At 40.0% G+C, this 26,617-nt stretch overlaps 1 protein-coding gene across 5 annotated transcripts; it reads left to right on the top strand.

Moving 5' to 3' along the window:
• Nucleotides 1–1,981: 1,981 nt before the first annotated feature.
• On the top strand, nucleotides 1,982–24,960 carry mag (myelin associated glycoprotein). Of its 5 annotated transcripts, none has more exons than XM_051407168.1 (13): nucleotides 1,982–2,066; nucleotides 10,163–10,257; nucleotides 13,107–13,214; nucleotides 14,226–14,301; nucleotides 14,456–14,824; nucleotides 14,999–15,295; nucleotides 15,702–15,959; nucleotides 17,386–17,646; nucleotides 17,963–18,268; nucleotides 19,570–19,669; nucleotides 20,286–20,382; nucleotides 20,655–20,708; nucleotides 21,018–24,960. In XM_051407168.1, exons 4-13 carry the CDS (start codon nucleotides 14,256–14,258, stop codon nucleotides 21,174–21,176), a joined length of 1,947 nt encoding a protein of 648 aa, XP_051263128.1. In that variant the 5' UTR covers nucleotides 1,982–2,066; nucleotides 10,163–10,257; nucleotides 13,107–13,214; nucleotides 14,226–14,255; the 3' UTR covers nucleotides 21,177–24,960. The 5 variants fall into 5 exon arrangements, with proteins under 5 accessions (XP_051263128.1, XP_051263127.1, XP_051263129.1 ...); XM_051407167.1 differs by lacking the exon at nucleotides 1,982–2,066 and adding an exon at nucleotides 6,367–6,519; XM_051407169.1 differs by lacking the exons at nucleotides 1,982–2,066; nucleotides 20,655–20,708 and adding an exon at nucleotides 6,367–6,519.
• Nucleotides 24,961–26,617: the final 1,657 nt, after the last annotated feature.

Consider the following 26,617-nt stretch of genomic DNA (forward strand, 5'->3'; position numbering starts at 1 on the left):
GAGAACATCACAGATGCCCACATGACAGAGGAAAGGGCATGCTGCCTCTGCTTTTTCCTTGTCCGATTTCTGCGTTTTTCTCTCCAAAGGAAGCTGTTTGCTGTTCAGCTAACTTTAGTTACTCAGGCCTACAACTGAAAACAAGTGCAAGCTTTATAAATGGTGCCTGATTTGAGATAATTATAGCTTAATTTGGGAATCCTACACAACTATTATTTTAAAGTAAATGATTTTAGCAATTTAGGGAGAAAAAGTGCACATTTCACATAATAATCCATGCTGTTGAGAGACTGCAAAAACTGAGCAAGTCACATATGACAGTGTAACTAGTGTTTAACACACACAACTTAGGCTAGTACTACATTTAATCGTTCAATATCACTTGCAAAGAAAAGATTATTATTTTAAAAAAAGAGCACTAGCTACTAGTGATGTGCGGGTCAAGCGTGCTAGGCAAACTATCAACTTTATGGGAATACACAGGAAGTGGACACGCTGAGAAGCGGTGCTAAATTCATTGACACAAAGTGCTAATATGCTTCCCTGTGAGGTGCTACAGTTGTTTTGTTAGCCATGACAAAATGGGAGAGACTGGTCTAGATTCCCCTGGATGTCTCTGAGTTGAAACTGAATTCCGAACTGAATTTGGAACACCCCAAAATTAAAATAATACAATTGTAAAGCAATACATGTTAAATTAAATTTCAAACCATAAGATTTAATTTAAATCTCTGAAATACAATTTATAATTTCTGAACATTTCAAATTCAAAACAAATTGAATTTGTGCTGGCACTAAAATAACTCCATACAAACAATGTGGAAACAGAATTCCCATCACTACAGTGTATCCCATCAGAGATCCTCCAGAGAAAGAGGAGATTTGTTCCGCAGTTGGCCAGTATTGCATTAGTCAAAACTGAACGCTTGTCAGCAGAATATTCATATCACACCCACATCAAGCACACCTGACGTGGAAATAACGAATGGGGCTACAGTTTCCTTGACTGCTGGAGTGAAAACAGCTCTGGTTGTTAATGGCCAATTGCAACAATGAACCACCAAGTGGATGATGTTTGTTGCACCCTTGTCTCCAGACAAGAATATCAATGTTGGATTATTCTATAAAAACCCTTGATTATGGTTATGTTTTTCTAATTACATGCGTGCTATCATCGCATAGTTTAGGGTAAGAGAATGGTTACAGTTAATAAAAACACAAATATTAATTGGAGGTCTATGATGGGAGTCCTGGCTGCATGAAAGTTTGAAGCGCTACATGCCCCGTCTACCAGCCCAAGCTCCACACCTCTACAAAGTCCTGTGCTACGTATGAGGCACAGTATTTCCTGCATTAGCGCTGAAACTTGAGATTGCATGGGTATTTTGAGGTGCAGAATCCTCCCAGGGGCACTGGGCTGGTTTGTCGATATGGATGGTATTATTTTCAAGGACAATTAGATTTAGCCATTGTTCCTACTGGTAATTATAACATTTGACTCAATCATTGTTAGGCTCTTGATAAAACAAAGTCAGATGGTTGCAGGAGTGGCCACATGATCAGATTGGTTTTTAATTTGCTTGGAGGAGAAAACGAAGATGAAGGGAAAAATTATTTTGAATATGAAAACATCTTTCCATTACAGTTTATAGACCAACTTTCTGGTCTATAGGTAAAAAAACTTTGTTAACAATCTGTTAGATTGTCTGACTAATCATGTTTCTTGCCCTGTTGGACTTCATTGTAATGATGTTGCCACGTTCCCAAATATGAGCTATTACGAGCAATATTACTTCAGTAGGTATGATATCATAACAATAGAAATGATGGCCAAAACTATATAAAAAAGACTCTAAGATGTTGAAAACAGAGTTACTCTTTAATAAATAAAAATAATGTGTGAATCTAACCCCCCTCCCCCATCATTACAGGTTCTGTATGCCAAAGATCCAATCTGCTGACAGAGAGGAAGGAGGGAGGAGGGAGAGGAGCAGTAGAGAAAGCAAATGCCGAAGGAGAGAAGAGGACTCTCTGAGCTCCTCACTGGCTTCAGATCAGCTGATAAGGTAAGAGCTCTGCTACTCTCTGATCTACAATTATTTTTCATTACTTTTAGATTCTCCTCATATGTAAATCCCGAACATGCTGCTTTGTTTTGCCTCACTCTGAATCGTAACTCTTTATCTGTTCTGTGCTCCTGTGTTTAAATTTCCTAATTTTTAAATCTTTTCTTTGCAATAGAATGGCAGTGAGTTTAATATTGTGATCATAGGTGGCAACACCAAAGAGGCAGATATCTCACAGCAGTGAGACACAGTTCCATTACACATTGTTTGAGTAATATATCCAGATTTGATGCTATAACACAATCTATGGGGCAGCAGAAAAAAGTGCTATTTCTTATGTTTGATAACCATGCATTATGTATTTGCTGGTAGACTGGTGACTCAACAAGCTCATAATTTAGATAGATTAACATTTTTACCAAATTGTTTACCAAAAACAAACATTAGGTTTGATATCGTTCTTGCCATGACGATTATCACCTAATTATTATGTTGAACTTTTTTTGTCCTCACAGCCATGTTAACTGTATTTTTGTGCAAATACAGTCATAACTCTCATTAAAACAGAAGCAACTTTTTAAAACAAATAGCTTAAAGTGAATGTTGCATTTCTACAAAATGGCTGTTAATAATCTCAATGTCTGAAAAAAGGATTAAAAAAAGCCTGCATATGAAACACACTGCAAATTCAAGCCACACAGTGACAGTTGGAGCGCAATATGGGAACTTGAGCCAAGTAGGACAAATTTGAGATTAGTTGCACCTTTGGGAATATAAATCCCATGTAACCCAGGGACCGCAGCATGTCAGCAGTGCTGCGAAAATGTAGTCCTGGACTGGGTCAATAACCCTTCACTGAGATATACAGTGGTATCCAATGTGGTGAACATAATAAGTACAATATAATTTTCATTCAAGTGACAGGTTCAGTGTCTTATTTAGTCTTAAATTTAATCTGGGACCCTTTCAAAGTCCATCTAATTTGGACTTTTAATGTCTGAGTCTGGACTTTGACTGGAATTTAACTTGACTTTCAATATTCTCCTTTTTGTCAGACCAATTAGCAAATCTTGATAACCTGAGTAGCACGCACAGCGTATTTTAAACTAAAGTAGGTTTTAAGCCTGCTGTTGGTGATGTGTTTCCATCTATTTCTGGATGTGTAATAAATGGCCACAATGTAACATGATTTAGGCAAAAACCTTTTAGGTGGAGAGATAAAAACATAAAATGCAATTATTTCAAGCGGTTTTGCAAATGGCAGTCATCCATTGCTTCTGTCCAGTAAAGTGGACAGAGCGACAATGGATCCATTCTCAGTGCGTTGTTCTGTCGCCCATCTCTGTCCAGCACAACCCAACAACCCCCTCATCCACCCACATACCATCTCTCCCCCACACCACCCTCCATGTCTACGCCATGATACTGTAAAAGTTTGTTGTTTGTTTAAATGTTTGTTTACGTGTGTTTTTACACGATGTGGATTCTGGTGTGTTTTACTTAATACAGCCAACTGTTGCAAACGTAAAGGGTCATTGTATGTTTGTAGAATTGAAAGTTGGATATTAACACTGTCCCCAAAAAGTGACTAAATTATCATTTCCTGCTTTTAATCCAGCTGCTTTATGTTTGAAACAGGATTTGGTTCAGATGAGAGCATCAAGTATCTCAAACTAATCAGATTTGTGTTAAGCTGCTTGACAATGTACATAAATACATTTAAATTATTCTTGCTGATTGCACTTTTGCTCAGGTTGAAGGTAGGCGGAGCGATGCTGGTATAATGTGATGTCACAGGACTACTTATACAAATGACAAAGGTCTGATTTGCTCAGGCCTAACAGGAGAGTGAGGGAGCAGCCAATGAAGCACAATCTGTACGTGCCCACTGGATTTACCATGTAGGTTTTCTTAGCTTTAATAGTAGGACAATTTTCTCAACTTATTGAAGAACACAAGATTCTGGTTGACTGTTAGTGGGAGACAGGGTGATAATTATCTTTTCTCGTGTAAAAGTCGGACACTTAGCAAACCCCCATGCTGTTTTGGGGGACTATAAAGGCCATGGTATGCTTGAAATTGACTAGTTTGTATGATATATTGTCTGACTGTGTCTGAAAGCAAGTGTTCATAGCACAATCGGAGGCGGGATGAAATACCTGCCATCAGTGAGACATAAGACAAAGTAATCATTCAAATGGGGATTACGGCACACACGTGAAGTTGGTGTTAAAATCGGATTGTCTGTATCTAAAAGTACAAAAAATGTTAGACACAGCCCCCCTAAAATTACGTCATTCGGCGTGGGAGGAGGTTGTAAAATACTGTTTGACGTGTAAAGCACTTTGTATGAAGCACACTGAGCCCTTAACAACAACCACAAGAGGTCGCTTGACAGGAAAACATACACATAAGGTGTATTACACATTTGAACAAACACCTGATGTTGTTTTTCTGCTGTGTTTAATAGAAGTGTTGTGTTGAGAGTAAGCAGAACTCCGCATCCTACAACAAAAATGTTCTACCTGAACAGATATTGGAACAGGTGGAAGTTTGGTTGTATCAGTCAACTGGTCAAAAGCCATATATTCAGTCAGCGACTGGCTTGATAATTGACTAGTAAATTAACGTCGGAGGTGTGTTTGAGTTGTAGACTGATGTTTTAATATATTTAATATATTGAGTGGATTTAATAACAGCAGTTTGCACCAAAGTCCCCTCTCATATGGGACCTATCATTCTTAGTTTCAGCCCTGCATCCATCACAAAAGCCTTAGCTCACAAGCTCAATGTGGCTGGTCAGGCTTGCTAAAATCAGCAAGAGTTACAACCAAGAGAGAAAGGTCGAACCAGAGACAGAAACAATCGAGCGAGGACAGAGAAAAGGGGATTGTTGTGATTAAAAGACAATTATCTGTGCACATCGACTTCCCAGTGTTGTGCGGTGTCAGGCTCCAGCTGAGCTGTTCTGTCCCAGAAGGCCTCGGGAGACAATGGCTCCTGTGTCAGGAGGGGGGGGTGCGTTAACAAGTCTTGGGGTTTCATGACACGGTCACAGCACCGTGCAACTGTGTGAACACTCTTAATGCCACATTTAGGCTTAATAATGCGTTTATGGTAGTAGTAGGAGGGATGAGATGGCAGGCTGATACAGGCGTATTTCCTGATGTGATGTACAATTGCCTTAAAACAACAATAATCCTTTGAGAGGGTTTAGGCTACCTCAGTAGAACAATCCCAGTATCATAACTTGAATTAAGTTACCCAGATTACCTTTAGATTACTGTCACTTGTTGAATGTCAGGGGGGCTGAAAAGTTGCAAAGTGGAACCATTCACTGTAGAAAAAGAAACAAAATCAACATGTTTAACTACAGCTTCAGAGTGACCTCAGTTCACTGTGTAGTTCAAGGACATCAAGGAGGAGTCTGTAATGTCTTCGACCAGAGAGGCAGTGGAGATGTTTATCATATACAACTCTTGTGTGCCAGCCTTAGTAATATTTACACAGATGCCTGCATTATCAGAAATTACAGCTTTCTACGACCAAACATCTGTATCTGCTTAATACCAACATGGGTATTCAATAATGACATTTGATACAGTTGCATTAGTACTAATGCCGACATCAGAGTTATTGTAATTTTGCCCCCAAAAAACCCAGTGCGACATGGGAGACTTTGACATCTGTAATAGAAGGTTATGTTGTTGAGCAACTTTCGAGTTAATATTTGTTTCGTAGTGAAATGAATGGAAACCTGTGTCTGCCTGGAAGGTGGGAAAACACATATATTAACCACAACTCTCTGAAAAGTTTCTGACTCTGTAGTTTCACTAGCCTCTGAAGCGTTGACTTGGGTTTTTAGGCTCAAAACGGTGACAGGTTTGACTAAAATACATACATAGGCATATCGTCACTACTTTCCCTCATATTGGTCTATATCTGCAGTACCCCTCCCACACTCAATTCCTGCCTTTTGTTACACTGACCTCAAAAACAACAAAAAAAAGATTGATTGATCATTTTGGATGTGTTTGCCATCAATCCAAAATGATCAAATGTGCTCAGTTCCGTGCAGCGTAATTGGCCGTGTTGTATAGAATTTGGAGCTCAAAGCCTCACCCATATTTATTGGGATGAGGGGGAACAGTGTGGCCCTTTGTGGCCCTGTGTGTATTTATGAATGGCTGAGCATCGGGGCGAAGCCTCAGAACAATGCTGCTACACTGAAGGACTGATTTTCATAGGGGAGGGGTGATGATGGTGATGATGGTGGTGGCGGGGAGGGCAGTTTATTCCCCACCGTTGGGGCTTGGTACAGAGAGTGGCGAGAGGTCTTGCTGGCAAAGGGCTGGTGTGACGCTTTGCATGTGAGTGTCAGAGGGAAGGCTGCTGGAACTGCTCATACAGGAGCTGCTGAACACTTGGAGGTCGGCCACGGTCACCTACACAGGTGAGCTTGGGAGTTTTGGAATTGGAGATTGAAGGTGCAAGGAAGAAGCAAGGAGATGTAGATTTGTGCAGATATGGGAGGAGAAATAGTGGAATGTATCTAATTGTTATCTATCTATCTATCTATCTATCTATCTATCTATCTATCTATCTATCTATCTATCTATCTATCTATCTATCTATCTATCTATCTATCTATCTATCTAGTTTTGTTATTTTTGTTCTTTAAGGTCAAACACCTACAGTCAGGGTGAGTGTGTGCTTGTTTTGTGTGAGTGTTCATAGATGATTTGATGAGTGAGCTAGTGAAAAGGCTGAGAGTTGGATGAGTCACATGTTGAGTTAGGTAATGAGTAAATGTGGGTGTGTGCGGTTTAACGAATCTGTGCATGAGTGAATGTGTTGATGTGCAAACGTGCACAACGAGTGAGTGAGCGGGTGTGTTGTCTGTGTGTGCGCGCGTGTCGTTCGGTGCAGGGGTTGCTAAAAGCCCTGCCAATTAGTACTGGACGGATTTCGCTGCCTGTGCCATTAGCGCTGAGCTGTTCCTGTAATTGCCAGAGTGTATAACCACATCTAAACAGTCATCTGATGCCAGGTAGAACAGTCTCTGATTTACACAGCAAACCAAAACAGTTTTACAGGTAATTTAACAGTGATCTGCATTATCCAAACAAGTGAAAGATATGTTCACTTTAGTGACACTGTCAGAAGCAAATGTTATAGGTTTATAGAGAAAAGACTGAAGTTTTAAAAAGGGTAACAAAAGTGTGTCATTAAAATCAGAGTGGTGGTGGTGATGCAGTGTAATATTAATTCTTAATTATGACCCAATTGGAGAATTTTGAACTAGATCAAAGTACCAAAAAGCATAGTCCCCACAGGTTATGCAAATCACATCAGTGGTGACACATTTGAGTTTCAGATTTGACCTTTAATAGCTTCCGCTTTAGGCCAATTAATGTGTTTTGAAAGAATCGGTGGACGTGTGCAGCAAGTGTCTCCATCCAATTAGACTGTCAGTGTAAGATTTAAGGCAATTTTTTAGCTTTTAATTTTAACTAGTTTTTGTAACGAACTAGTTTTTGTAGCTGAACAGGTGACGGCTCTGTTTGTCGCCCCCTTTTGTTCAGAGCGGAAGGGAGAGTGCTCTAATGAGAGAGGAGGCCTGTGGCTCACCATCTGCCCACTGGTCTGGGGATTGCCAGAGTCACCGGGTTTGCCAGGTAGAAAAGATGGAAATAAGCTATTGGTGCTCCTGGTCTCTTATTGTATTGGGGATCTGCCAACTCAGGCTTACTCTACTGTCATGCACGCTTCATGTGCTCTTGGTAGAATACTCCATCTCTGTGGGTCTTGATAAAAGACATCCCGAAAAAAGTAATTAGTAAGTAATACTGAAAAGCGTAAAAAAGAAAATGCGCAAATATATGTAAAACCAATACAAACTTAGGCAGGGAGTGAGACACCCACCCACAGACCCATGCAAATACCAAGAAAAACCCTCTTGACCTAATACTTAAGAAAATATAAGAGGGATTGTCACAGCAGCATAAGTAAATACAAAAACATAAAAAGGAGCAAGGAAAATAAATATAGAGGTACATCATGTACCTTGCATACATTTCAAAGTATCTACTGTAAGAGGCAAGCGGCGATGGGTTTATTTTCTTTGATTACCTTTAAGTCCAGTCTGAATCTTTTATTTATGCCAGCACTCTCTGCAGAACCCTGGACAGACTGTGTGACTGGATATTGGCATATCTCCGTGTTTATGTTTGTATCTTGTGTGCATGAGTGTGTGTGCGGAGCGCTGTGCTCATCGCAGCTTCATGTGTGGGAGGGGGAGCAGTCATGTTTTAAGACCATCTGCTCCTCTGAGTATTTTAGTGGGGGCCTTAGCTGGTGGACCAACGCGCGTCACAGGCAAACAGCAAAGTGCAAGCTGTGAGCGGGCCTGTTCCGGAAAAATTCCTCCAGTTTCTCCCTCGCACAATGGGCAGTGTTCTGCATACAAGCTTCCCATTCTTTTTCGCCATGTCCAAGAGCCACGGCGAATCTCTTGTACACAGGCTGCAGACGATATTCACAATGAAAATGTTCTTCTTGGCACAGTTGATTGTTTGTATGAGCCTTTTGGTTTGTGTGAGCAATTTCAATAATGTAAAATGACTCATAAAAGGTGCTGTGGCCTGATTTAGCAGAGATGATTGTTCAGATAGCATCTGTATCCCTGAAGCGTGATGTGGAATAAGTAATTAGGTTGAGGTTTGATTACCTTAGATATTAGAAGAAGAGGTTCTGCACACAGTAACAAAAAGATCAGATGGAGTTAAATAAGCACTGATGGACTTTTTAGTCTTAACTGAGATTTTTAGCTGATTAAACTTTTTGCTTTTTCTTCTTCTTTCTCTGTGACACAGAAACAAACATGGCATGATTCTGTTCAACTAGATGCCACGCCGTCCCCTCTCACACATTTAATGTACACATGCTGCATATACAGTGAGCACAGTCCCAGCTGGACAATGGCGCAGGCTGAGCTTACAGACAGCACAGAAGGGATGCAGAGGAAGGTCACATAGCTGCACGCCCCACACTGAGGAGTGTGTTGGCATGCCTTATGCAGCATGTGTGTGTAGGGGGTGTATGGTATGCCGCGTATTCATTTGTACACGGCTTCAGAGCGTCAATGCAGCATTCTCTTCCTCAGCTCCTCTCCAGACTGTTTACGGAGGGATTCCCTTGAGGTTATCCATGGCTCGGTCAATGCCATCACTTGGCTGGTGGCCTAACAGCTTTTGGACACAGTGACTCACCCTACATGTAACAATGAGAGTGGGAAAAAAAGTGCCACTTCAATAGACAAGTTGCCTTTGTTAAATTTATATGTAAACTAGTGCTTGTTCATGCTTGTGCTCCCCGCCCACAAACATTCTCCAGCAGGGAAAATATTAGATCTGCATAGGGCTGGAAAGATCAATGATTATGCCCTGAAGGCTTTTTTTACATTTCTGAAATTCAAATTCATCCAGACATAGCTTCAGATTGAAACGCTTTCTTGAGTTTAATTGTGATTTATTGTCTTTTAGGTGGTGACTTTTATTAAATCAACCGTTCTAGGTTCTAGGTAACCTTCAAAATCTAATAATAATAATAATAATAATAATAATAATAACTAATGTAAATCTTTAATCTACAGAACCATATTCTTTTCACAAGTTCTATGTTCCTCCTACACTCTCCGTATGTTGCTCTACCACAGCCTTACTCAAAGTGATTATTGAGTCATCACTCGTTTACCACGCAATGTTTGCCCTTGTGTCTTGGGCATCAACCTCCTGAAAAAGTTCAGCTAATGTCAACATGTTTTGCTTTGACCTCAGAAGGAAGTATGATCAAGGCCCAAAGTTCAATGCATTGAGACACATAGGACAGCTCCGACAAATGGTGGAACAGAGGAAAGGAATTCTGAGTGGGCCAAAGAAAGGCTCCAGAAATGCCTGAACGCATATTCAGAGCTGCCCACGACACATGTAAACCAGTGCTCATACAGGCTCCCTCTCTTCCCCTTCCCCTTGTCTCCTTCTCACATCTCTCTTTATCTCCCTTTTCTATCCTTTCCCATTGAATCTGACATCTAGGATTCAGAGCAAGACGACCAACTCAGGGAAAACAAAAACAACGGGAAGAAGAAAAAGACGACAAAGAAGAAGAAGAAGAAGAAGAAGAAGAAGAAGTAAGGACTGAGAGGGAGCAGGAGCCTGGTGCTGAGGCTGGTATGAGGCAAGTGTATGTGTGTGTGTGTGTGTGTGTGTGTGTGTGTGTGTGTGTGTGTGTGTGTGTGTGTGTGTGTGTGTGTGTGTGTGTCTCGCGTGTGTGTCTCGCGTGTGTGAGCGCTTAAGTGTGCACACGTATGCTGTGTGTGCTCTGTGCCAGCCGTTTGTCTGCCCCATCAATGAGGCCGTTGTTGTTTGGGTCGGTGGTGGTGTCAGTGGCCCTGTCTTGCTGCTCGGCTCTATTCTCTCCTGCCGTTGCTGATGCACGGCTTCTCTGCCTGGACATACTCGCCCTGCTCTTGGCCTTTTGTTGCAGTGCAGATGGTGAAGCTTGACGCAACATTGGAGAAAAGTTAGGATTGTCACAACCAACAGTGTGGCATTATGGGCCAAGATGTCACGAAATGTGACCCCTTTCCATCTGAGATGTTTATTTTTGAAGCAGCTATGATACATTTTTATAAAAATTAACCAAATGACAGGGGTCGCTCGTAATTATCACCTGAATCTGCGGCTCCTCTTGGCTTTGTGGAGCTTTATAGCAAGTTTCAGCTCATGGGTTTACTGTTTTTGTTCACTCTTACCGCTCTCATACAGTCCTTTTCGGCCACCACAGGCAGCTGTTTCAGTGAAAAAAAGCTCTAAATACCAACTGTATACTACCTGCTCAGCACCACACAGCAGACAGACACAGTTAGTGTTCAGTGAACGGAGTGGAACACTTAGCAGCTAAAGAGCCATATATTTCCCTCAGGAGTTGGTTGAGACCAATAACAGAGCTAAAAGAGAGGCAGGTGGCCGGAAACATGACTCCAAATGAATGTTAATGTTGCTTTATAACTGCTGTCAGTGTAAATAAACAACTGTTTTCAAAGAAGTTTGCCATATCAGCTTAAAAGGTGATGATATGTCAATGTTGTGTTCACAACTTGTTTCAGCTGCCCCCCAAGTGGCCAAAAAATGAGTCACTGCAGCTTTAAAGAAGAGTGGCAAATGGTAGAAAGTAGAAGGTAGCTAATACCCAAGTAAATTTACTTTAAATGTTCACTCGAGCTGTATGATGAGCAGTATGACAAATCCACGGCCTCCTGCAGTGTTGAAGCAACATCATTTTTCTCTTCTCTCGGTCAACAAGCCTAATATTGGTCATAGATTCTCCGGGGGTTGTTGTGATGTGTTAATCACGAAGCTCTAAAACACAATCCACTCCTAGGCCTGCCATCTGCACACACCGGCTGCTGCAGCATGAGGCTAAATCCTCTGCCTCTACTTCTGCTTGTATGAATTCTACATCAACTGCACAAGTAACAGTCATCATCATAATAGTATATATTTTATTTATATAGCATTTAAACACACACATTTTGTTAAAAACATGCAAAGTAAAAAGCAAAAGCCAGCTAGAATGATTAAAATGTTAAAATAAACTAAACACTCAAAAAGAATGGATTACGCAACAATATTACATTTTACTGATCAGTGTAAATAGATGAATAACAGTATTTTCTGGTGTTGCATTGTTACCTTTCTCAGAGTGCAGAGCAGTGTTGTAATTGCACTTTGTTACTAACCTGCATACATTGAATGTACAGTTAAAAAAACCTACAGAAAAAATCCTTCCATGAAACATCTAAAAGTGAATGTTACAGTGGGTGCAGTCAGTGATGACCAAAAGTAATACTGAAACAACATTTAGCGATAGTGGTGATGCATTTAGTGATGAAAAAGGTTCTCAGGAGGTATTCATCTCAGGAGGCATCAAGAGGCACAGTAGTTTTTGTGGGTGAAATGTTTATTCTCAGTTATCAATAAACAGATTATATAGGGGAACGTGTGGCCTATTTTTAATATCAAAATGACTCAATGAGCAGTGTTTTCTCTTTTTTCACCTTATCTAACAAAAATAAGAAGTCTATGATGACCACGTAAACCCACTAAACTCAACCTCTCTTACAGAAGCAGCAGCACAGAGGCAGCATGCTGACGCTATTTATACAAATTGACAGTTTGTGATTGTTTGCATCACATGCACAAACAGAAAAGATGAACATACTTTAAGTTCTTTATTCTTGTATCAAAGTAATGGTTTTGACATTCGTTCAACACAAGGTAAAATAAAAAATATATTTATATTATATGTACAGGTTAGGTTTCTGTGAGGTTGAATGAATTTAGTAATTCAAAGACCCAACTGATTTTAAGAGGTGTCAAGAAACAGTCTACCATACCTTCCTCCTCCCACAGCAGTGGGACCAATCCCACATTTACACTTCACTCACCCTTACACCTAATACATGTTTCTGTGAGAATGACAAAGGTTGTGGAACAGCCTCCCACTGGGAGTCAGGTCAGCAGGCTCTCTTGGTTGCTTTAACTCAAGAACTGAAGTAATCTCTTTTTTGGTGTGTGTGCATTTTCTAGTGCTATTTAGCTCCTTTTCTAATTTTCTTAATAAATGCAATGGCATTTGTTAACATACGTTGTCATTGCTGTCATCACAATGGTTCCCTCCTAACCTCCTAATTCATTTCTACTACAGCACAGATAGTATCAGTAATGCACTGATGACATGATGTGTGGTGACTGGAGTTTGGCATGGTGTCAGAGCTCAGATAACAGTGACTGTCATTCATTAGAGGGGCTTACGTATGGCGACCGTAATGAGTGACTCTACTGAGGGGCAGCAAACAGGTGCTGACTGACGCTGAGTTTGTGTGACTTACTACGGCTCAGTGTGAGTGGGGGGACTGTGAGTGTCATCGCCTGATGATGCTGATGTCACTAGTTTGTGTTTTTTTTTTTTTTACAGAGAAGAAGGCTGTGAAGCTGTCTGGGTGTGAGTGAACACCCTCTAGTGGAGCTGCTGACAAGCTGTCCTGCAGAGCTTCTGTCTGTTTCTCACCATCAGCATTTCCAGGTAAAACCACAGTTACAAGTCACAGCAGTTTTTTTTTTTTTAGAAGACACTAACAAGCATTTTCTTTAGTCTTTGCATAATTCATACAACCACCCTGCATGTGGAGCAAACCAACTGGTTGCTTTGACTCAAAACACATACAGTGAATCGTTTTCAGAAGAAGAGATTCATGCAAAAATAAAAATAAAACATCTAGATCCATATCTGTGTCATATCTAAACTGCTTTTTTAATTTTACTTTTACAGATTTTTCACTGAAATGGGCATTATTAACACAAACACATTAAAACATTATTAACACATCATTCAAAATCCTTCACATGTTTTAAAATGGAAATGGGTACAAACTACTAGTTTAAGCTGTGAATATTATCCATCACATCTGATTCTCATCTCAGCATCCTCAGCAAATTTCAGGTTCTTCACCATCTATAACAATGGGAATCACATATTATTTTCACCCCATATACTTATTTTTTTACTTTGTTCAGTTGGCATTGCAACATGCAACATTTCTATCACTTGATCCAGTTATTTATTTTATAATGTAGTCCATAATGTGCTGTGCTTTGTTACGGGATATTGGGTGAATCATGAACTATATAATTGTATTCATTTAAGAACAAGTATAAAAAAAGGACTGACATAACATTTTGTCTCCTGTTTTTCTACCTGTTGAGGAACTCTAACTCTAACTACAATCAGTGATTCAGTAAAAATATTTCCTCTGTGGGATGAGCAAATTGTACCATCTTTTTGATTTCTAAACAATTTTAAATAAAAAAGAAGTATAGTCATTAAGTTCAAAACATTGTTTTCCTTTGTGGTTTTTGATGGAGGTTTGGATACCATGCTATACTCAAACCCCAGAAAGATTATTTGAGTGATTCTTAGAGGTAGAGACAGTGTGTGAGTCACGCAGCAGTGCCAATGCTGTAAACAAGACATTTCAGGATATTTTTTCTCTTGATGATACATGTGCTATAACTGACAGGATGTTCTGTGTTTCAGAGGTCTATGGTCCAGTGTTGAGCAGAGACCATGTGGTGTTTGGAGCTGCTCTTACCACTGCTGTTGATCATCAATGGTAATAAATTCCTGTACCTCTTCCTTGTTCGATATAGACAGAGTAGACACACTTCCATTGGAGATCACAATCAGTACTATGCATGCAGTGACCTTACAGCCTTGGAGATAATTTCTGTAATTTCACTCAATGTCTGTCTCTGACCTTCTCTCAGATGCCAACTGCCAGTGGAACGTTTGGGTACCTCGGGATATCTCAGCCATGACAAACTCCTGTGTGGTCATCCCGTGCACCTTCATGTATCCATCTGGTATCAGGCCGTACCGTGGCATTCACGGTATCTGGTACTTTGGCCAGCCGTACCCTCAACTCTTCCCTCCTGTGGTCTTCAAAACACGCACAGACATTGTGCACGAGAGCTACAAAGGCCGCACCAAACTGCTGGGTGACCTGCACCAGAGGAACTGCACTCTGCTCATCAACAACATCGGCACAGAGCACTCAGGGAGATACTACTTTCGTGCTGACCTTGGTGGAGCCAACATGTATACATTCCCAGACTATGCTGAGCTCAAAGTTCTGGGTAAGTCCCTGATCACTCTGATACTGGCAATGTAACGATATATTGCAAGACATTTAAAAAGCAACATTCAAATTGAGCTGCATCTTGAAACAAAATGCTGCTTTACAAATAGAGTTCCTCTTATTATTATTCATTAAAGATATCCAGTAACGTTTTCGTATTCCTGTCCAACAGATCAACCCAGCATCGACATCCCAGAGGAGATTGTCAGCGATGAGAACCTAGAGCTGACATGCTATGCTCCAGACAACTGCCCCGACATGAGTCCAGAGATCCAGTGGATGTACACCGACTACCTGCCCGACCCGGAGTTCAGCTCTGACTACCTGGAGGAGAGTAACACAGCGGTTCTCTCCAGCACCCTCACCTTCACACCCAGACCCATGCACAACGGGCAGCTCCTGGGCTGCAGGGTCTACTACCCCAACACCACTCTGGTTTATGAGAGGCTCATCTCTTTAGACATTAAGTGTAAGTTAAAAACCACCTGAGGCCTATAATGCTTCATAATTTCTTGCTGCAGATTAAGCATACTGGTAAGTCATCAGTGTTGGTGGTAAAAGTCTGGTCACATACAATTAACTTCTTTATTTTCCTCTGAGACTTTTCTTTTTTTTAATTTGGAATCCATAGCTAACCTAGCAAGGGAGATTCTGGATTTAGACTAAAGTTTCCTTTGTATTTGGAATTACACCATGTAGTTAATATGCTCAGGCTATATTTGAGTTTTTACTTGAAGGTCTGCAGATCCAAATTGGGTGAACCATGTAGGAAATGTAGCCCTATTAATGTTCTGCTGCACTGTTTAAAAAATTCAGTGTTGTCCAGACACATGAATCCTGAGGCATGAAATTATCTGCCTTACTTTCCCTCCCAGATGCTCCACGGTCTGTTTGGGTGAACGTGTCCTCAGAGGTGATGGAGGGCAGTTCAGTGATGCTGCATTGCGAGGTGGACAGTAACCCTCCTTCCAGGATCTCCTGGATGTTCGGAGACGATGAGCTTTTGTGGGACACAGCATCCAACATCTCCCTCTCACTCGATGATGTGACATCTGCGCAGGAGGGAATCTACACCTGCGTCGGAGACAATGGCTACGGCATCATGAACACTTCACTGTACCTGGCTGTCAAATGTAAGTCCCTGAGACAGTAGCTGTGCCCCAATTCCAACATACATATTGTATACAATTAGTGTGTAGTAGGGAACTGGGACACATCATGTAACTTTGGATCTGCATTTGGAAGTTTAGATGATGATTAATAAGTTACGATTGTACAATTAGCTTGAATTCTCCCATCAGAAACAATAAAGGAATAGTCCACTTTTCGAGTATCAAATACTCCTGATAGGCAGCAGTTGTCACCATGGACAATAGCTACAATGGATTTGGGAACAAATAAAAAAGCCTCAACACATTTATAGAAACTTCTCAAATCACCCCTCTAGCTGTTTTTGATACGTATTCTCAGTATTTTCCAAACTATCCCTGATTCACCAATAAATCAATAAGCACTACAGAGCTTGAGAGCCACTGGGAAGTAATGGCAGAACAATAAAAAAGTGTATTGGGCAATATTGTAGAAAAACTAGAGCTGTGTCCCAAATCCATACAACATAATAGTATCATAAATCATTGTACTTTTTTGTTCGGTATAAACACAGAGTGACACAAGAAACAATCAAACTGGGACCTTAGAACTCCACTGACAATTAAACTTTGCCACAAGAAATATAACAAGGATCTAAAGATTCAATACTTTTCTTTTTGGTTTTCTGAGACCTCTCTGAAGCTGTATAACCACATTTTATGTGAGTTTGTCCTTCATTTCATTGTGTGACAAAGTGTTGATCAATAGCACATTAAGAAAATCAAGTGGATTTAGTATGCATACTTTTTTATCCACTTTTATTTACTTTTCGTCCAAGAATGCACTACATACTTAAAGCATGTTGATCATTATGTAACTTGAACAAAGTTCAGGAGTGCTATGACCTCACTTGAACAGTTAATTATCACCCGAATGTGCGGCTCCCCTTGGCCTTATGGAGCTTTACAAGGAGTTTCAGCGCATTGTTTACAACCCTTTACCCTTTTGGTTCACTCTTACTGCTTTCAAAATGTCGTTTTTGGTCAGAGCTTGTTATTTTCAGTAACAAGTTCTAAAACGGTTCACTACCTGTTTTTCACCAAAAAACAGACTTTCTAGGGAACACATTGGAATATTTAACAGCTAAAGAGCCAGATATTTACCTCATGAAATGGGACCAAAACAGAGCTGAAGGAGAGTGAAAATTGGACTTAAATTCCATAAACACAACTCCAAATGAATGATAATGTTGCTCTGTAACCGCTAGATGTGTAAATAAGCAACTGTTTGCCATATCAACTTAAAAGGTGATGACATGTCAACGTTGTTAACAGCTTGTGTCCGCTGCCCCCAAGTGGCCAAAAATAAAATTCTTGCAGCTTGAACTTTTGTAACTGTGTGAATAAAAAACAGACATTTTCCAAGTCTGAATAAGATAAATAATACATTTTTTCAACCTTTCTTTTTCAGACCCTCCTCGAGAGCCTGTGGTAAATGAGTCTATGACCATACAAGAGGGAACCTCACTGGCCCTGCACTGTAGCACCCAGGGCAGCCCGGCCCCAACCCTCACATGGCTGAAGGACGGGGAGCTGGTGGGCACCATCACTGCTGACGAGCTGTCAGTGCTTGAGATTGTCGAGATCACACCGCAGGGAGATGGGCAGTATCGCTGCCTGGCCGAGAATGAGCATGGAAGAGCCAGCAGCTCCCTAAACATCACTGTGGAGTGTGAGTGCTTCACTGCCCTGCATTTCATACACCAGCAGTGTAGAAAAGTAGGACTGGCCTGTAATCAGCATCTCTAAAGTTGCTGTTACAACCTTTGAAAATATAATATTCAGTGTATTTCATATACACTCGCAGAAATTACAAACATATCCTACTTCCATTGAGTATATAAGCCTTTTCTTACCTATTCTTGAGAAAACACATGTCCAGACCAAAATATGAAGCATGACAGTGTGAGAAAAACAGCTATATAAAAATATATATTCATATTCAATGTTGTTATTGCAGCTGTTTACTCTGCTGCCTCCCTCAACAGATGCCCCAGTCCTTCTGGAGGAGTCAAAGTGCACTGTGGTGAGGGAAGGCGTCCAGTGTGTCTGCATGGCCACAGGAAACCCTGAACCCACCATCGAGTTCTACCTGCCCGACCTGAACATCACCATCAATGAAACAGACGGCCGCTACAACTTCTACACGCACACAGATGGACACACCTCCACGGGTATGATTAAGATGCGGGAGAAAGGTGAGCGCATCGACAACGGCCCTGCAGTCAATGTCCACTGCAGCATCTCCAACATGTATGGAAGAGAGAGCGTACACCTGGAGCTACAGCAGGAGAGTGAGTCTAACTGTGTAAAACACACTAGCGAGCCACACCATTGCACTTGCTGCCGTAAATAAAATGTGCATTGATTGGAGCTACAAAATAGTCCCCAACAAAATTTCCTCGTTTCAGTTTATAAAAAAATATAGTGGTCAGCTGGTTTTAAGCCTTTTTAAGGAATGCAACTATGTATTTGGGGTTTGTATTTACACATTTATATGTTATGTAGGAATGAATGGACGAGTACCATTGAATTTCCCAAGCAACGCTATTCTCTGATCCAACCGGGACTTAAAATCTCAAGCATGGCAGAAATTGGACTGGGATACTAAGTTTGAAAATAAATATTGTGATTATTCAGGCTCCCCTCCAATGTACTCCATAGCATCCTCGTTAGCTGCTTTGTAGGATTATGTGCCACTTCTAATTTTGCACATGCCTCGTGCAAACTGTTTACTTTTGTGGGATTGTTCTGAAACTCACATAACACATTGTTGGTTGTAGTCTCCTTATGGGATTCATGGGATTATAAAAAAATATATATATATATATTGATGAATGTCAACCTCTCAACTTCATAAAAGTACATGATGGACATCATAAACATTTGTTTCTGTCCTCCTATGTATTATCTCCTTATTGATTTAAATTCATCCAATCATGCTGTGATTAAGTGAACAATCCTTTAATTTTTGGTAGTCTACAACTGCGGTTCCCAACCGGCAGATCAGGATCCCCACTAGGGATCGCCAAAGCTTCATAGCGGGTCCCAAGGCCTTCTTGATTTTATAGGGTTTAAGAAAACTTACACAAATATACACAGTATGCCGATATATCAGCATTATGCACATTTATGTGAAGAAAACTAAATTAAATTGTTATTTTTAAAGTATAGATTATTTTTTAAGATCCAACCTTTAAAGATCTGAACTAAAGATAGACAACCTCATCCTGAAACATGGAATCTTGATGATAAAAATACATAATACAGTCTCTCGTTTTATACAAACTTCCTGCAGGTATTGTGTTTATTGTACAGTTTATCAGTTCTTCTCTTCTCTTATTTTTCAAAATAACATGAAATATCTATAAAATATGCCAGGGGTCCTCAGTTTACTTAATGATAGAAAAGGGGTCCTTTAAGTTTGGGAACCAGTGATCTACATAGGTTTAAGATGAAGATGGTGTCTTCCTCTTCCTCATGCTCTTCTGTTCATTATTGTCTTGTTGTTCACAGTTCTATTTTTAGTTCAATATTTTGACCAGTAGTTAAGTTGTATGTCCTCATTTTAAATTTTGATCACCTTTGTTTTCAGAAAAGTACATGATGGCAGTTATAGTTGGCACCATTGGAGGAGTGGCGGTCATAGCGTTCATAATTGCAGCAGTGAGATACGTTGGCCACAACAACAAGAAGTGAGTATAAGTGACACACTAATGGAGAGGCCGATGCGAGGCAGAAGTAGTAATTTTCCTCACTAAGCATTTTCTGAAATCCAAGGAAACACTTAAGCCTTGTCATCCATTCTAAAACACATTGATGCACACTGTATATGAGTGAATGTGGGATTGATGTGGACGTGAGAATTATTTCTCTAGAGCAATTTCAGTTTATTTGCCAGGACAAGTCCCTCCTTGGAGATCCACAGTGGCTGCCTTGTGGAGTGGGTTAGAAAGCTGGACTAACCTTATATTTTGCAGGCACAATTCCCTGCTCTGACACTGCTTCTATATCCTTGACCTGCTATGCTAAATACAAACCCAGGTAGCCCTCTTAACCAAGGTGTTTTATTTTAGCCTGAAGGCTTATTTGGATCCTCAAATTTGCAAGCTTTCTCTGGCAAATCACCCCTGAAGTGGGTGTGAGCTCAGCAACTAAACCCATGAAATAACCACGTCACTCACAGCCACGGTTGGCCTCCAGCATAACCTTACAGAGCTTGTTGTTTTAAAATGGATGCCCAGGCTTGGTGTGTCACCCTGCCTTAGTGGCAGTCGAGACCGAGTCTGATTATGTGACTCCGTCCCCCAGAGAGAATGGCAACCCTAGGCAGGACGTGGTCCTGGAGAACCCAGCTTTGTACTACAGCGCAGTCAAGAAGGACAAACAAAATCTGAGGAAGAAAGTGGTGAGACATGCTGATGTCAATGATTATGATTATGATGGAGGATGGGTTGGATGACCATTCTCAAATTGTTTGGGGTTATAGTTTTGTGTAATGAAACAAGTTGTAAAATATGACACCCCATTTTGACCTCTGAAAATGAGGTAATAGAAGGAATCTCTCCCACCATCAGTCCAGTAGCTCCAACCATGACCTTTCCAAACACTGTTTTCTCTTGCTTTCATCGCTTCTCTGCGTTTTTCTGTCTGTTTTTCTCTCCCCTAACTCTTGCACAGCTTAAGACAGAGCTGTTGGGCTCAAAGTTTAACTCCATTCTAGAGGAGACTACGGTAAGGTTCCTAAACAAATCCCCATTAAAACCACAAGCCTCAGTGACAGATGCATCTCCTCGCATTTCAGCTTCTGTGTTCAGTACACTGCCATTTGTTTCCAGAACTGCCTTCTGCATGGCTGCCTCATTGCTAACACCAACTGCCAAAGTAACAGGAAACATCTCAATCTCCTTGTCAATTGTCAATTGTCGACCAGTAACCACTAACATATTTTCTTTATGGTGTCTGTCACACTCTTCTGCCATCTGAGCTGTCGCCGGTACCTTGCCAGTGATTTGTGCCGCTGATCGGTTCCTCTGTCTGCAGGGAGAAGACGGGGATTATCAACCTGTGGGCTCTATGGCAGGACTGGAGAGGCAAGAGCTGAATTACGCTGCTCTGGAGTTTATTGGGGCCAGGTCCAGGGAGGGGGCCTCAGGGAGGGGGGATGACGGCAGCAACTACACGGAAATCAAAGCCAAATGAATCGCGATCCTTCCCTGATCCCTCGGCTATGCGAGACGCAGTGGCAACCCCACATATTCTGCCCCATAAACTGTGTAATAACCCCCTTTCCTCTACTGGATTTCACCCTGCATATGATGACTCCTCTTCTCTCACTTCCTCAGATTTGTCATATACAGTATAATGTACCACTCGATGCCAGTACTCCCCCCTCATGCTGCCCCTCCTCCATGGGACGCCCCTTCACAGCCATCATTTGGGAAAAACTAGTACTTTTTGGGTCAGAGCATGACCCACTGGACAATGTAAAGGAAATTATTTAAATTTCTAGACTCATTTGTGCAGTGTTAACCAGCGACCATGTTTTTGTTGCTTCCATTGTGGTTGTTCATGTTGTTGTCAAACAACAGGCATCTGAGTGCTCGCATTCATCTCACTATTTGCTCTACATCTGTCTCTTGTAACTGTCACTGTGTCTGCTGCCAGTCGAAGCATCAGGGCAAGGAGTAACTGCGCTTTTTGTTCTCTTATATGTATGTGTGTCTATCAACTGAGAGCAAACCTCTCCTCTCTTTCCTTTGGTTAATTACATCCCAAGACGATAACCGACTGAGACCGAGAGATGGAAACACATCTCAGCAACTTGTTTCTACATAATTGTATTTAATGTGTGCTGTGACACGGTAGGCTCTCATAATAAATGAAAAAAGAAAAGTCATCATCACTTTTGATAATAACTGAAGAGGTTTTGTAAATTCAAGTGGTACACTGTCCAGTTCTGAAAAATGTCACAGCTTCTTCCCAGCATTTTTCCAGTTAACTGTAGAATGTGTGGAGATTTTTGGGAATTTCTTGCACTGTGGCCAAGGCAAAATGTCTGTCTCATCTTATACTTCTTCTCCCTTAAGAATAGGTTCTAGCTCTCTGATTGATCTGGAAAATACAGACCTAAAGCACAACGTATTTGCGTGCGAGTGGCCAAAGTGTTATCTCTTTTAGACAATGTGTGTGTGTATGCGTGCGTGTGTTCAAATCGTGCTGAAAGATCATAGGACATTGATCACTGGGGTATATGGGAAGTTCGGGCATCACTTCACATGAGCAGTTGATGCTTTATTCTCACAGGGTTGCATCAGATGTTTGAATGACAAGAGGTTATTTTGACTAGCCAGTTGGTTGTGCTATTCAATGTCATTTGATGAACCTGTGAGGTAATATCAAAGCGCACTAATAGTCTAACTTGATAATGATAATGATGGTGTCAATAATATATATTAATAAGATGTATATTGAAAGGGAAAGGGATGCCAGTATGTACAGTAAATACCCTGCATGACTGTTTTATCAGCAGGTACACATTTAAGTATGTAATTGTGGGTAAAAGCCAGTGTGGGAAGTAAGAACAGTCTTGTCACACATTATTCAAACATTTTTGACTGAACACTGTCTTAATATGAGCTTAGTGAATAGTACCAGCCTCTAACTAATGTAGTGTGCACTGTTTGACTACAAATCAGAGGCTATGTTTACGTGCGTTGATTTAAAGTATAAACCTGCTGTGTTGATTGATCTTTTCTATCAACCACTGAATGGCAACTCCAGCAGTTTGTGCACGTCCATTAAATTGGGTGACTCTCAAGGGACAGATTTAAAAAAGAATGGTCAAAATCAAAGCAGCAGAGGCAGAGATGTCCTAACTTTTAGTCCATAGTATACGTCAAGTTGCAAACCTATTCTATCCTACATTACCCACAATGCAACAAATAGCATCTTTTTGTTGGACCCTTCTTGTCTGGTAAGCACCCATATCTGTCAAACTCTGTCTTGGAGTCTCTAAGTCTCTAACCCTGATGATGTCTCAGACCTTACAAAGCATGTTGTAGGAGGACATTATACAACTGGTTTCACAGACTTAACTGTACTGCCCATGATTAATACCTGACCTTTATGCCACTAAGTCAGTGGAGTTCCCCTTTTAGAGCCTCAACCCACGTATGAAGCCACTAATGTGCTTCTTCGACTTCTCTCCACTGCTTCCACTTTGCATCACATCTCTCCATGGTCATACATATGCTTAAAAATAACCCTGAAACACTGCATTCTTAACTGACTTATTTTAAATAAGACAACAAGAATTGATTGATTCTCATTATTAACAGGTCAGTTTTCACTGTCATTCAATTAAGTTAAGTTAATTCAGTTGTATGTTGGATTGTTTTAGCAATGTCAGTCATGTTAAGCAATTTTGTTGTCTAAACGAATCATTTAAAACAATTACATTTGACTTTCCAAAATCAGTGTGTTGAACATCAAATATGCAAGTTGTCCACTGATTTTCTTCTCCTAAACAGACATTGCTTCACTGATGTACTGATGTTGACAGAAGTCTCAAGTGGAAAGTAAAATCTATCTCTTCTGAAGCTTGAAATTACTTTTGATTCACATGCTCTGGCCTTAAAGGCTTTATAAATGTACGTTATAAAACAATGCCATGCTGTGGCAGTCTCATTTAAAATGATGGATTAGGTTCATCAAGCCAGCAGTGTGTCTCTTTGTTCCTAATTGGTTTCACAATCAGTAGGAGTACAAAATACAGCACAGGCTTCTGACTGCTAAATGCTAACTCCATATATGGGTAGATTGTTCAGCAGTGGCAATATAAAAACAACAAAATTACACTATGAGGAGTACTTCTGTTTGAGCTGTTCACATTAACCCAAATAAATCCCTCTCTGCCAAAACCCCAGTTGAATAAAGCATGTTGATAAAGGTTCAGGTTGCTTCTGACATAAGAACAATGATACAGATGTCATACATAGGATAATTTTTTGACACCAAAACATACCCATAATGCTGTGCTGTGCAGGTCTGAGTGGGTAAACTGCATTTAAAAGATCTTGCTGACCAGTGTTGGTGGTAATGTATAACAAAGTCATACACTGATCTAATCTTTTACCTGCATCTGAGTGAAGGCATCACTATCTCCATTTCAGTTGACACATAACAGTTGAGTTGCTGCATGTTTTCTACTCTTAAACTTATTTTTTCCTTTTAATTGGCACAACATTTTCATAAAGAATACCTTAGTCTTATTCTGTCTCTCGTCATGTTAAACATGTAGAGTGGAGACAAATAAGCTTCACTTACTCTGTGTTAAATATGACTGAAAAAGTTAATTAAAAATCAAAGCAGGTCTACAAAATGTATTGGTACCTAATACAAAAAGCTTGTATTGTGTTGTTTACACACCTTAAAACAGGTAAAAAATGTAGTTCTCTGTGCATGTAAACCACATATTCTTTCTTGAATTATCCTCTTATTAAGACACTGTTCTGTCAATTTCACGATGGGAGGGTTCAAGATATGCTGGCTAGCATTCTTAAATTGCCTGTATGCACAAAGTCAATAACCACTTCCTGTCTTTGAACGCCTCATGGGGATTTTTTTATTTTGTATTTAATTTCTTTTCAAAGTGGAAATATCAAATATGTGTTACCTAATCTTTTGTCATAGTGTGTTGTAAAGCAAATTTGTATGTCCTATACTTTGTGGTGATCATAATTATTATTTGTTTTCTACATGATTGACACAGTAATTCAGATCAGGGTTTTGCAATCTCTCTGCAAATTAGCACTGTTACTTAATGAAAGTAGGATTTCTGCAATGATGTAGTTTGCTTGCTCTTTTATTTCCTTTCACGCCTCAAGCAAATTCATCTGTCTTCAGTTCCACGCAAACATAAATAAAATAAAAGCAACACAAAATGCAAACAGTTGATTATTGAAAGAAAACAAACTGAACTGTCTGTTTCCCATGCTGTCTCTTTTCTTTGCTTTTAAAAGCAACATCGCCGTGATGACACTTCTACCATGATGATGTTTTACTTTACATGGTCACACTAAAACAAACAAGAGTTTAATCTGCATTTACTGGTGTCACAATGTTATTTGGTAACAACATACTTTATGAAGTGAATTAATTAATTGTGTTTAGGGGAATACAGGTAAGAAAGTGTAGGGGTTTCTTACATAGTGTTCAAATATACCTACAATACCTGAAAACCAGCAGGACCAGTGACTGGAATTTGGAGTTCCAACTTGCAAATTACAAGTTTTTGGGAGTACTATTCAAAAGGTTTCTATAAAATCATATATATATATATTGGGTTTGGTTTTGAGTGAAATGTCTCTTCAAAACTGTTGATTTGATTGCCATGAAATTTGGTGCACACATTCATGTGTCCCTCAACTGTAATAACTTTGGGGATACTCTGACTTTTTATGTGGTGCCGGTTACATCAGCCTTCACTGTACTTTATGTTTACTGTTTTTAGCAAATGTTAGCACACTAACACTCTAAACTAAGAACAGTAGCAAGTTAGCATGCTGATGTTAGTATTTAGAGCACTCCTGTGCCTACACATAACCTCACAGAGGTGCTAGCGTGGCCGTAGACTCTTGGCCACTTATAAATCATTTTACTGACAAACTTCTAACTTAGCTCAGATTACCAGATGCAATATGGAGAGAACCAACAGCTTAAAATTGTGAACAGGAAGTCATCAGGTATTGAGCACGCTGTGACATTATATATAGTCAAATTACTACACCTGAATAATTAGGCTACTACAGTGACTCTCCAGGAAGCAATATCGTGAGATAGGGTATTGCACTAAAAACACAAAAAAAGAAGTGATGAAGTGAAGTCTGCATATTATAAAATTAGAGAAATTTCATGAATACAGATATAATCTGCATCCCTATTGTGATCTTGTTATGATACCAACATGATGGGTTTATATCTTATAACTATATAATTGTTTCAGGGTAGCAATCAAGAATTATGATTTTAAATACAGAAACTTGCCTTTCCTGAAGGTTTTGCACTACAGGTGGTTAAGGTAAGTCATGGAGACAACTTTACACAGAGTTTCTTTTCCATTCTTTTTTCAGTTGTGAAGGTGGAGCTTCTTAACTGGATATACAGCATGACACCTTCTGTGATAACCATACAGTACCGTCAAATATTGCAAAATATAAGCCATATAAATACAAAACCTAGAGTTTCTTGACAAGAGGCTGTATTGATAAAGTTGTTGAACCAGGGTGGACACTAATTGAATTTTCTTTCCCTTTGAATCTGCAGGTATTTAAAACACATCATCAGTGGCAAAATTTCATTTGACCACCGTTCTTAACTGCCATTATGGATATAAACTATTGGCTTGTATCCATAATGACAGGGCATTTACAGGCGTGCACACCACACTGTGCAGACTTGAATATGTGTTATGCATTACAATGTAGTGTAAAATAGAAATTACACTATAATATATAATATGATGAAAAACTATAATATGACCAAAATCTGTAGAACACAAAAACTTCATAAGAAAAATTACTCAATACATCTTCAGGTTAGATTTTGCTACAAAAAAATCACATGTATACTTCCTGTTTCGA

This window comes from Dicentrarchus labrax, unplaced genomic scaffold, assembly GCF_905237075.1.
Source record: "Dicentrarchus labrax unplaced genomic scaffold, dlabrax2021, whole genome shotgun sequence".
Lineage (NCBI taxonomy): Eukaryota > Metazoa > Chordata > Actinopteri > Moronidae > Dicentrarchus > Dicentrarchus labrax.